Source organism: Camelus dromedarius, chromosome 10 (genome assembly GCF_036321535.1).
Source record: "Camelus dromedarius isolate mCamDro1 chromosome 10, mCamDro1.pat, whole genome shotgun sequence".
NCBI lineage: Eukaryota > Metazoa > Chordata > Mammalia > Artiodactyla > Camelidae > Camelus > Camelus dromedarius.
Genome location: NC_087445.1, coordinates 68075430 through 68087963, shown reverse-complemented (window position 1 = coordinate 68087963; position 12534 = coordinate 68075430). Strand labels below are relative to the sequence as shown.

Sequence of the window (12534 nt, the reverse complement as noted above, 5' to 3'; positions counted from 1 at the left end):
AGGAGATACTATAAAAGGCTACATGAGAGCTCTGAGCATCTACTCAAACTAAAAAGTAGCTCTGAAGAAATAAAATTAGTTTGAAGCCCATCTGCACTAACACACTAGTAACCAATTCAAGATCATGTTATGATGCTGAGATCAGAAAATCAAAGAATCTTAGCAACAGAGTCTAGAAATGACAAACATGTACAAAGAAAAACTTCTGCACACCAAACTGTTAAATATTTGTGGCTGACAAAATTTTCACCTACAAGGATATGGACAGGTCTCAACTTTCAATTTGTATCAGATACACTAGTGTCTCTGCTCTGTGAAAGTTTAAATATAAATAAATATCTCATCTCTCATCAGTATTTAAAATAACAATGGATATAAAGTTATCTCTGAGACTGAACGGCAAGGGAAAGCTACATTAATAAGAATTATCCTGAAGAATGTAAGCAACGGAAGTTCACTTCACTGAAGTCAAGGGGTCTGGATTATATTTCTGGTCTTAACACTGTATCACTGAACGGATTCAACCAAGTAATTTTACATTTAATTCCTATTATATGAATTAAGAAACTGAGGTCCAGGCTTATTTTCCCTGGGTTTCTTTACCTTTAAAGCAAGAATATCAAATGGGGTACTTAGTAGATTAAATCAACCAGAAATGGTATACATGAAAATGGTCCATCTTCCTAAAGGCTAAACTGAAAGGCAGGTTTCTAAGTTTAATAAAGTAAGAATTATACTTTTTCAGAAATGAAAAGAAGAGCATTAATTCTTATCACAGCACTTTGTCTATACTTATGTTACAGTAAAACCACAATCTAGCTTGTGCTATGGTTAATTATATATACAATGTATTTCTTAAAAAGGGGGTAAGTCATATGGGTATTGTATTTTTTAATGTATAACTGATATATTAGTTTAAGGTATACACCCTAATGATTTGATATTTGTAATATATTGAAAAATGCATCATATTTTAACCATTCTACACTCTGGTTTACATTTAATTTCTACTTTTTAACTTTGCTATTATAGTATTAAGGGGAGTGTTCATGTTGATTAACTCTTTGGACACCTGAATGATTATTTCTGTAGATTAATTCCTAGACATATTATAGAATCACTGGATAAAAGGAAATGCATTTGAAAAGTTCAAATCTGACTAAGAAAGGCATACTGGTCAAAGATTTCATCCTTATATTAGGTTACACAACACTATTGTCTGCTGTAAACTACAAATTCAGTGAAACAATGCAACAAAAAGATAACATAGCCCTAACAAATGTGAAAAGCAAATCTGATCATCCAAGGGGTTTTCTCCTTGGTATGCGGGTGAAAAGAACAGGGATATTTGTGATAGTCATCTTTCTACCATGAATATGCCTAATCTCAGGAAGAAAAACTATCCCAGAGCTTCTCTTCTGAGAGATCTTACAAATCTTTCCTATTCATAATTGGAATTTATAAACAATCTACATAAATATCTTCAAAAAAAGGGAAAAAACAGTTTAAACAAACTTTTGTTTCTTAAAAAGGCAAAAATTATTACGAAGTTTACAGATTATAATTTCTACTTCTCAGGACAGGAATGTACATTGCAGAAAGCACCATTTTGCAGTGTTGCTCTGAGAACAGAAACATAGCTAATAAGAAAGCATAGAGCACTCTGCCTCATACTTTACTGTACAAATCAAAGTTGAAGCTGCACGGTACACTAAACTGGCCAGCAGATGGCATGACAATTCCAAAGTCTTTGAAGGGAGAGCAATGGTTATCAGTTTTTCAAACAAATGAACCAATCATTGTGCTTCTCAATTTAAAAGCAAAATATATTAGAAATCACTCATATTTTGATATAATTTCATTTTATACATTTTATGAGGTAGTCAGGGAGGAAACAGACTTCTATATGCAACTATCAATTATGATCCCAAGAAGCACCCATTTTGTGGTATGAGCTATGAAGACAAAAAAAGTCAATCATCTAACAAAGCATTTTAAAGTTAGAAAGGATTTTAGAGTCTAACCACCTCATTTAACAAATAAGGAAACTACTGTCAGGAGATGTAAAGAAATGTGGGAAAAGGTCACACTGTTAATGGTAGCAATAAATAAACTAAACCTAAGTTAACTCCTATTCCAGGGTTATTTTCACTATTCAAAGAATCGTTTTACTTAAAAACCAAAACTACTTATTTCTGACTATATATGCAAGGTTAGATTTCAGGCAAATACCTCATTTCTCCCCTTCCAATGTGTTCAGATAAACCTTAATGGTAAAACTTGATTTCAACAGCCTTAAGATCTTTAGATTATTAGAACAAATCAACCAACCAACCAAAAACAAAACAAAACAAAACACACACAAAAAAACTCTGGTAAAACAAATCTAGTTAAAAATTCAGCTGATGTAGCTTGTTACTATTTCGTATCAGCAGTGAGCCAGTTACTCTGAGTCTGACTAAAAGAATATAGTAACATGACATATTTTTCCACTTGAAAGAATTCTTTTATTGTTTAAAATCCTTTACACTGCTTCTCTGCAAATTTGTCTATTTCTTTTCCCTTATCACTTACATTAAAAAAAATCTACCTATAAAAGCAATCACTTTATAATACAGAAGTTACATAATCTGACCTAGAATTTCCTAGATACTATAGCATGTTAATACAAACTCAAATAAAAAGAGTAAAATAAGATGCCCTACCTAAAATAACCTTTACCATCATCTTCTTTTATTTCTAATGACACAGAGAAGGTAAAGATGTCACTGTCAGGAGTCTGGGGTGCAGCAGTTGCAGAAAGTGGGGTCTGCTTGGCAGAGCGACGGAAGGCAGTGGCAAAACTGTAAAGTATCCGGCTCACCTACAACCAGACATGTTAGGAAATGGGCTGTTATCACAAGAAATAAATACTTTTGTTAAGGCTGAAGGTGACCTACTTTGTCTTTCCCCTCTTGATTTCTTTTGATAAATTATCTAATTTGTTAGAGCTATAGAGCAAGTAATACTAAAAACGGACAGGACAAAAAGATTTTAAAAAAGAAAATGACTATAAACACTAGAAACCCGAATGAAAAGTGATTTCCAAAATTGTTAGAAACTATCTGAATATGTTTATTATATATATATTAAAAAAACCCTACAAGTTTAGCTCTAAAAGGACAGTTTGCAAATGTGACATTGCTGGAACCACGATGCCTATCTAACCCAATGAAGCAGCAGCCAACCGGTCCTCCCTGACACTCTTAGCAACAACAAGGTTCTGGTTACCCAAACTTTCAGTTTATTCATATTTTAGCCCATCAAGCTGGAATAAATAAAACAGTAGCAGAAAATTTCATTTGGCTTATAAGTGACCATAATAAACACTGTAATCATTTCAACATAGTGAAGGCACAGATGAAGTTTCATTTGCAGACAGTTTCCTTTTAGGTACTTACAGCTTCTTGTATTTCGCACCGGAAAACATGTATTCTGAAAAGCTCTGCATTGTAATGACTTTCAGTGAAAGCAAAACAGTCACTCTCAGGAGTTCCATCATGCCCTCTGACACAGAAGAGAATTTTGTAGATAGGGTAGTTTGCTATTTCAGTGTTTGTCTGTGGATCTAAGAGTCTGTTCAGAAAAAAGATACAAAGAGATTAGAGGGATTGTGAACTATTTTCACTATATCCACATTATGATTCAAGATTCATCTTTCTAGCAAGAAGATCATACAAAACATTTTTGGTATGCTAATCATAATAATCTTAAATCTTGATAAGTAAGTTGTAAGTAGATCCTTAAAAGTTATTGATTACATAATTCCACAGTACTAAAAACCACATAACCCCATGTTTTAGGGAAGCAATCAGGAAGGCATGAATAACATCAATAAGTGTATTTTTTTTCACACAGTTTCTAACTAAATAAAGATTAGCGGGTAAATCAGACTACCAAAATAAACCATTAAAGCTGTGCTGCTCATTATCTGCTAAAAGAATTAACTAATTTGCTTTACTTTAAAAACAAAAAAACTGCTTTCTCAGAGTGAAGGACGTTCTTTTGATTCATGGCAAATAAGGGAGAGAGACTACACAAAATGTTAATATCTAAAAAATAAAAAATCATTAATGAAATCAAAAGAATGCCATTCATTGAAAATCAAAGAGATATTCATTCAAAAATATATTAATTCAACAAATATTTATTTGATACCTACAACATCCCAGGTTCTATTCTGGGCAAAGAGGATACAACTACGAAAGAATGAAAAGGAATTATGCAATTTCAACACTAAATGAGCAGGGCTATTGATGGCGAAAGTCCAGGGGATAATGGAAATACTTAAGAAGACCTAACTTCAAGTTCAAAGGCATTTTGATAAAAACTCTGAAAATATGAGGCAACTAGTTTTCTCATGTCTTTATAAAATTAAAATATGTTAGAACAAAGTGTAATTTCAGCTGTGGGAATGACTCTTGACTAAGAAACATACAGAAATGAGTACTAAACAAATTTTATTGAAAGTTTCACATTAATGAATACAGTAAAAATTAGTATTTGTGAGTGTGTGAAATAGTTTTTAAAATACTCAAGAGAAGAATTACATAGGCAGATAATTGGAATATTAATTAACTTACTGCTATCCCCACACAGTTACAACTTTACTACCATAAAAATCCAAAATGCTTGATGTTAGAGAAATATATTCTCATACACTGTTGATAAAAGTACAAACTAGGTCAATATTTCTAGATGGCTATTTGCCAATGTATGAAAAGCAATAAAATTGGACAAACGTTTGACCTAAAAAGTCTACATATAGGAATTCTGATCCTCAGAAAATTTAAGAATGTATAAAAATTTAGCTCGAAAATAATATTTATAAGAAAACTATGTTAAGTGCTTATGTGCCCATATGACCAAAGTTTAATATCAGCTATTATTATTAGCACTTTTCCCATTAAAAAAATTAAAATGTGTAACATAAGAGATTGTTATTTCTGAATAATCCATCATATGCCATCATAAGTCAAATTTTTAATCATATTTATTGATATGGAAAGAGACTTACGATATAACAAAACTATGTGAAGAGAGCATGTTACAAAAGGGTATGTATTATAAAATTCCATTTTTGTTAAAAATGTTGATTCTAACAATTTAATAATTATACTTGCATATATACATACGTAATACACATATACACAAATACACACACATACAAATACACAATGAGGGTCCTGATAAACCAAGATGTTAGCTGTGTTTACCAATGGGAAAGTAGAAGAGTATTTTGCTAAATTTTTGCTTGTTTGTGTCTTCTGATTTTTCAGAAATAGGTGTGTATTTTTCATAATTAAAAAAGTTATTTTAATTTAGTTGTGTTCATCTCATTATTTAGAGTTCTGTACTTAGCTAGCTCATATATAGACATCTGATTGGCTACCTTTATTGTTATTTGTTTCAGTTAGTATAAATAATAGCCATTTCTAGAGACTTTTCTGGGCCTCAATTTCCTCATCTTAAAAATTTAGGAACTGTACTGGAATAGTTAATATTTACCAACAGGTTTTTCTAATTTCCAAAATCAGCATGAAATTCCTATTGAACTAACGTGTCAAGCTAGTATTTGTACTGGGGGAAACCAGAAGATATAAATTAATTAGTTAGGTCAACATATTTCAATAATCTCCAAAACATTTAAATTTCTAATGTGCTACACACAATTGGGATGGGGAAGAGTATAAAAAACTGTTCATATGAGTGACCATTTTTCATAAAGGTCACAATCCTTGAAAGATATAACTAAGTGCCAGATGAATTAAACATCACGTGAATAAAATAATTATGTGTTTTGTTCACTATTGCATCTTTCTAAAACTATAGGTCATAAATGTGATCAAATGTTACAAACATTTCACAAAGCTGGTCTTACCTCACAGTTCCTTCAGAAACATTCGGCACCGATAAGGTTACATCGAGGGATATCTGACACTGGCCCCTTAAGATAGACATCATCCTTAAGGCTTCCACTTCACTCCTGGGAGCATTTACTGAGGCACAGCCTAAATAAGTTAGTTTGCTGAAAACTACACTGTCCTCATCGGCCACTGGTGTGAATGGACTTGACCCCTCAGAATCTGAAACAAACAATTAGAGGTGATTTTCATTTTGATATTTTACTGACATGCATGTCAATAAAAATTGACAAGTTACATTTAGGTTCTAAAATTAAATACTAAAGAGATAGCAAGCCACTGGCTCAGAAGAAATACCCATTAAAGCCAGAAATCTCACACGAGAACTCTGTCATCAACACTAAAATTTTTAAGTATGGCTGTAGTGTTAATTCCAAATCTAAAAGGTAACCTGAGATTCAGATCTCATTTACCTTTCAGACTCTTCTAATTTGTTCTGACTTTTGATTTACATTCAGGTCAAAGATACAGTTAGTATTTTATTATCCTGAAAAATCCTGTCTCTTCTTTCTAATCTGCACTGTGTAATTATTTCTCTCATTCATCATTTTAGCTACTTTATCATCTTTTCTCAATCCCCTTGCTTTCCCTTTCCCAATAAACATCTACAGTTTTAACACCTTTTCCTCAATGAACCTTTATAATTGCTCTTTTCCTCCTTCCTTGCTATGTCTTTCAGCTCCTTTTTCTGACTTGGCAACTATTCCCACAGAGTTATACAGGCCTGGAGCAAACATCTCTTCACCAAGCATTATTCCTCCATTTCTCTAAAACTGTATTCAAATTCCTTCTTTCCTGAAAAAAAATCTTTAAACATTCTGAAGTAAGACTCCCTCAATGTCATATAACTACTGTTTCTCTTTCTTTGGTATAAATGACATACATTTAAAGGGAAATCAGAATGGTACACACTCCTCTCACATCCCCCTAACCCTCACATCCCCCTAAATCTAGAATCTAAAGATTCTAGAGAACATGATAACGTTTTTACTTGCTCAGAATCAAACCTAGTACAGAGTGGACACTCAAATATTAAAAACAATAACCTTCAGTTACGCAAGCAATGCAGCAATCCTAAATCCTAACCTCCTTGTCCAGGTTTCACTGGCAGGCTCAACTCTGGTTTTTGGAGACCTACTAATGGCACAGGGTTAATGGTGGACGAAGCTGAGAGTTGATTAGAAAGAGGCCCATCTCCTTCGCCATCCAGTTGTGACCTCTCCACAAGCTCCTTGTCCCCTGGCTGGTCGTCCATTGGAGGATCCATCAGCACATCTGCTAGCTCTTTTTGCAGCTGCTGCTCACTTCCATTCCCTATAATCTAAGGGTCACAAATATACACAGTCAACAAAGTGAGAGAGGCCAGTACTGATTAAAATGGGTCCGCATTCTAGAGAAAGTCATCAGCAATTCTTTTGATACATAGATATTTTCTCAGTGTTTTTAAAAAATTGAAAAAATCAAGATCTGCAATAAATAAGAGCTGCAGCTGCTCTCTTAATTAATGAAAAAGTGTATAGCGAATTTGAGACCAATACCCAGAAATATATGTAATAGTCTGTCGACACTATTAAAAGTTTTCTACAGTGTCCTAAACTACCACCAACTAAAATATTTGTAATTTTACTTGCCTGGTGAGAAGCAAAACTTGTTTTGAGGAGAAGCTTCTCTTATCCATAGGGAAAAGGGAAAAATGTGTTTGTTTCCAAAAATGATCAATAGAAACATACTATTATTAAGTAATAAATAAAGTAATAAAATAAAGTAATAAACATATTATTAAGCAATAAATCTTCACATATACTTTACCACCCTTGCTGTAAGTAATCTCCTTTATTTCTGAAGACTTCCCTGACATAAACAGGTTCTTAAAGTTCTGAGACACTTGAACAAAGGTGGAGAGATGCATGTATAAAATAGCCCTGAGGAATAGAAGCACTCCATTTCAACAGTGGTGAGCATTCTTCCAGAGTCATGATGGTTCATTATTAGTTGCTCAACAAGGAAGTAAACAAGTACAATCAAGTGGAAACTGCCCAATGCTAAGGAAAACCACAAGTGACAAAATCCAGTATTGTCCCTAAATGCTTATTCAAGAAGCACTACAAAAATTAACAAAAGAATTAATTTAGGAAAAGAGGGACTGATTTAGGAGGATTTCTCAAGGCTGAAACCTGACAAAAATTTAAAATGGGTGGGGGCTATGAAATTGTTAAAGAGAATGAAGTCTTCCCAGTAAAATTAGGACAGAAGTTAGGAAGCAAAATGCCAGTAACAGAGGAGAGGTAATTCTGGACTACCAATAAACCCAGTTCAAACATCTTTTATAACTGTAACACTCAAGTCCCTTTGGCTATAAATTATGATTGAGAAATAAACAGTTTAAGCCTTCTTTGCTGACATTTTCTCAAGGAAATTCTAACATGTCAGCTATTCCTGACTTGGAATAAGGGCCAGACAGGAGTTCAGTCTCTTGGCTTTAATGACAGCATCTGTTGTTGTGCACTTCCTTTTATATTTACAGTTACTGCTAATGGAACTATAGTTCAGTCAAGTAATTTTTGACTCTTTGATAGGCCTGATCCCACACATCCACAAGTGCGATCCAATTTTTTTCAGTTCTGTTTTCAAAAGTTTTTTAAAGCACTTAAAAAAAAACAAGCTAGAGCTTAGTTCCAACTAACCTCTTATTCTTTCAGAACTGGTTAAGAAATATTGTATCACCTACAGCAAATAAAGATAGCATGACTGAACCTAAACTGTTTTCTGAGGGGAAGGATCAATAACATAAGTAGAATAGTAACAGCTTCCTAGAAACAAATGAAGGAAAGGTATTAGACTCCATGTTTAAATGATTAGTAATTGTAACCAGGAAGGCTATCATCAGAGAGCAAACTAAGTTGAAGACATATTTTTACATGCTATGAATTACTGTTTTGTTTTTTTGGTATATAGGATAAACAAACTCTTCTGGAGTTTTTCTTCTGGGTAGGCTACCTCCATTGTAATGTATTCACAAAATATATCACAAAAATATACCTAACCCCAACAAAAACACGTTTGTCTTTTGTGTTTATACACGTTTATCTTGCATTCTTCCCTGGTTTATAAAGTCTATAAACATAAGAACTGCCTTCTGTTTCTTTAACTCTTCCTTAAAGGCTAGGAAAAAGTAATGTACACATAAAAACATTGATTTTTTTTTAAGTTGCTTAAAAATAGCAACCTAACTTATACCTTGGATAATTAGGTCTAATACAGTACCCAACACTTATTAGATTACTTGTGTACCTTCAATCCAATTTCAAAGTTACTGTCTGTGACATAAAGTAATACTTGAATCAATTAAGTTTCTTGTTTTTTGGTTTTTTTCACAGTCAGTCAATTAATCTTCCCTAGGCCTATCTGGGAAACATTCAGCAATGCCTTCCAAGGTTCTCAAACTCTGGTATGCGTTAGAATCACTTAGGGAATTTGTTAAAACCTAAACTGTTGGGCCTGAACAGAATTCTCATTCAGCAAGGCTGAGATGGGCCTGATAATTTACATTTTTAAAAAGCTTCCAGGAGATGGTGATGCTGTTAGTGTGGGGACCACAATCCAAGAATGAACCTTAAATTAATGATTCTTATCCATGACTACACAACACAATTATCATTATTACCAGGGAGCATATTAAATTTAAAATACCTGGTCTTCCCTCTATTCCCTTACCTCCAACCCTGGCAACTAAGTCAGTATTAGAGATAAAGCCTGGGCATATGCATTTTTAAGAAGCTGCACGGGTGATTTACAAAACAGGTGGCAGGCCAGATCAGGCTAGCAGGCTACAATCTGTTAACTCCTCATGTAGATGAATAGCTAAACCAGCAATTATCTGTCTCTGACTTCTTGTTATAAGAGAAAAATAAGCTCACTATTACCAGGGCTTTCTGTTCCTTGCTGCCAATAGTCCTAACAGATACTACAATCACCTCTGAAATAAATGTAGTTGCAAGTAAAGTAACCAAGACACTGGTATTAGTGGAAGGGCAGACATATAGATCAACGGAACAAAACAGAATCTAAAAATAGACCCACACATACAGGGCCAATTGATTTCAACAAAGCTGGCCAGTTAATTCAATGGAGAAAGGTTAACAAAATAAAACAAAGGATGCTGACTTAACCTGACATCCATTCATATGCAAAAACATCAACCTCTTTACATCATATACAAAAATTAATGCAAAATAGGTCAGATCTAAATGTAACTCCTAAAACTATATAACTTACAGAAGAAAACAAAGGAGAAAATCTTTGTGATCCTGGGACACAAAGATTTCTTAGAATACAAAAAGTATGCATAAAGGAGAAAATTATAAAATGTGCTTTATCAAAATTAGACACTGCTTCTCAAAAGACACTGTTCAGAGAATGAAAAGACAAGCCACAGACGTGAAGAAAATATTTACAAATCATACATTTGATGAAATTATATCCAGAATATACACAGAATTCTTAAAACTCGTAACAAAACAATAAATCCAATTTTAAAAAATGGGCATTTCACCAAATGGCAAATAAGCACATGAAAGAAACTCAATATTATTAACCATTAGGGAAACTGAAACCACAAGATGCCTCTATACACTTATAAGAATGGCTAAAATTAAAAAGAAAACAATCATGACAAAACCAAAGGCTAGCAATGACTTGAAGCAACTGAAAAGCTCTCATACAATGCTGGTGGGAATAGAAAATGGTTCCGTCACTTTATGTAAATTTTATAAAGTTAAACATAACCTTATCTATGACTCACTGCTAGGTATTTACTCAAGAAAAATTAAAATATGTCTATAGAAAGACCTGTTTGTGAATGTTTATAACAGCATTATTCGTAACTGCCAAAAACTAAATACAAAGCAAAAGTTTATCAACTGGTGAACAGATATACAAACTGCCATGTAGCTTAGCTATACAACGGAATACTACTCAACAATAAAAGGAATGAGTGACTTACTAAAATAACATAGATAAATCTCAAAAGCATTATTCTAAATAAAAGAAGCCAGAAATGAAAGGCCACATACTGTATAATTCAATTTATATGGAAATTCTGGAAAAAGTAAACTACAGACAGAAATTAGATAATTGGTTGCCAGGGGCTGGAAAGGGAGAAGAGGACTGACTGGAAAAAAAACAAAAAAACAAAAAAAACACAACATAAATGGACTTTTTGAAGTAATAAAAATATTCTGTATCTTGACTGTGGTGGTGGTACTTACGTAAGAGTTTACATTCATTAAATTTCACAGAATTGTTTACCTAGAAGGGTTGTATTTTATTATGTGTAAATTTTGCCTCAGTAGACTTGACTTAAAATAGAAAGGGGATATTGATAGTGGGGGAGGCTACGCGTGTGTGGGGGCAGGAGTTATACGGGAAATCTCTGTACCTTCCTCTCAATTTTGCTCTGAATCTGAACTATTCTAAAAAAAATAGTCTATTTTTAAATAGAAAAAAATTTGGTTTCTAGGAAAGATGCAATTTGGGAACAGAACTGTTCCTTTTCCCTATATGCCTCTCAAAAGGTGTTAATCCAGGATTCTGTTTTTGGCAATAACTTCATTTTACAGACTCTCCCATGCCATCTCATCTGCTTCCAATGATATACAAACAATCTCTAATTTAATCTAGAACCCCTCACTGTCTACTGGAGAGACACCTTCAGCTAGATACTCCAAACTTCCTGTGTCACCACTTAACTCTAATCCTCCACCTATATCCTTTTTTTAAAAATCGGTGAATTGCACTACTACCCACTCAGTGACCAAATGAAGGATTACAGTCATCCTTCAAGCCTCTTATTTCCACACTATTAAAAAAATCCTACTGATCCCTGCTCAATTGTGCATTTTTCCCCTTCTACAGCTCTGCATAGCTAATGCTATAGAACAACTTCTTTCATTTTATACAAGCCTACTGGAAGGGCAGTAGTTTCCCTGCCTTCTTTCCCTCTCCCCTCTGATCTTTCACATGGCCAATCAAGTTACAACTGAAAAATCTTAGTTCTGATCAAGCACTGCCTTACCTTTAAATCCTTCCACGTTTCCTCAATGCCCATAAGGTAAAGCCTAAATTCATTACTATACTCTATGAGTTTCTCTCAAGTCTGCCAATTTACCTTTCCATCTCTCTGGTCATATCACACTACTCAACTTCTCCAAGACACATCATAAACTTTCAAACGCGTAGACATTGCACAGATTGTTCCCTTTCCTTGAAAGCCATCCTCTCCTCCTCCTTTCTACTCTTAAAGCCCAAGCTTAAATTCTGTTACCTCCTCTGGGAAGCCTTAACCTGATAAATGAGGTTTAATCACTCCCTCCTTAGAGAGTGCTACCGTAACATTAGCATACAAGTTTATTCTAGTATTGCTACTTTGTTTAGTGGGCCCCTTCAACCAGACTGGGCATTATTAGATAGCAGAGACTGTTTCTTAAATTATCTTTATAATCCCAAAGCTTCGGGTAGTGACTGGTCTCTATACTCTGTAGTGTATCTACAGAGCATGTTCACTGAACTGAAT

General features: G+C 33.8%; 1 protein-coding gene across 4 annotated transcripts in view; it reads right to left on the bottom strand.

The window, feature by feature from the left end:
* The window catches only part of RABGAP1 (RAB GTPase activating protein 1), a 134637-nt gene that overhangs the window by 90219 nt on the left and 31884 nt on the right, over nt 1-12534 (bottom strand). For all 4 annotated transcript variants that reach the window (XM_031450405.2, XM_031450401.2, XM_064490500.1 and 1 more), the window contains 4 exons: nt 7050-7284; nt 5921-6125; nt 3441-3615; nt 2706-2863 (listed from right to left, as the gene is read on the bottom strand). In XM_031450405.2, the coding sequence (XP_031306265.2) occupies nt 2706-2863; nt 3441-3615; nt 5921-6125; nt 7050-7284 (773 nt within the window). The remainder of the gene's footprint in view (nt 1-2705; nt 2864-3440; nt 3616-5920; nt 6126-7049; nt 7285-12534) is intronic.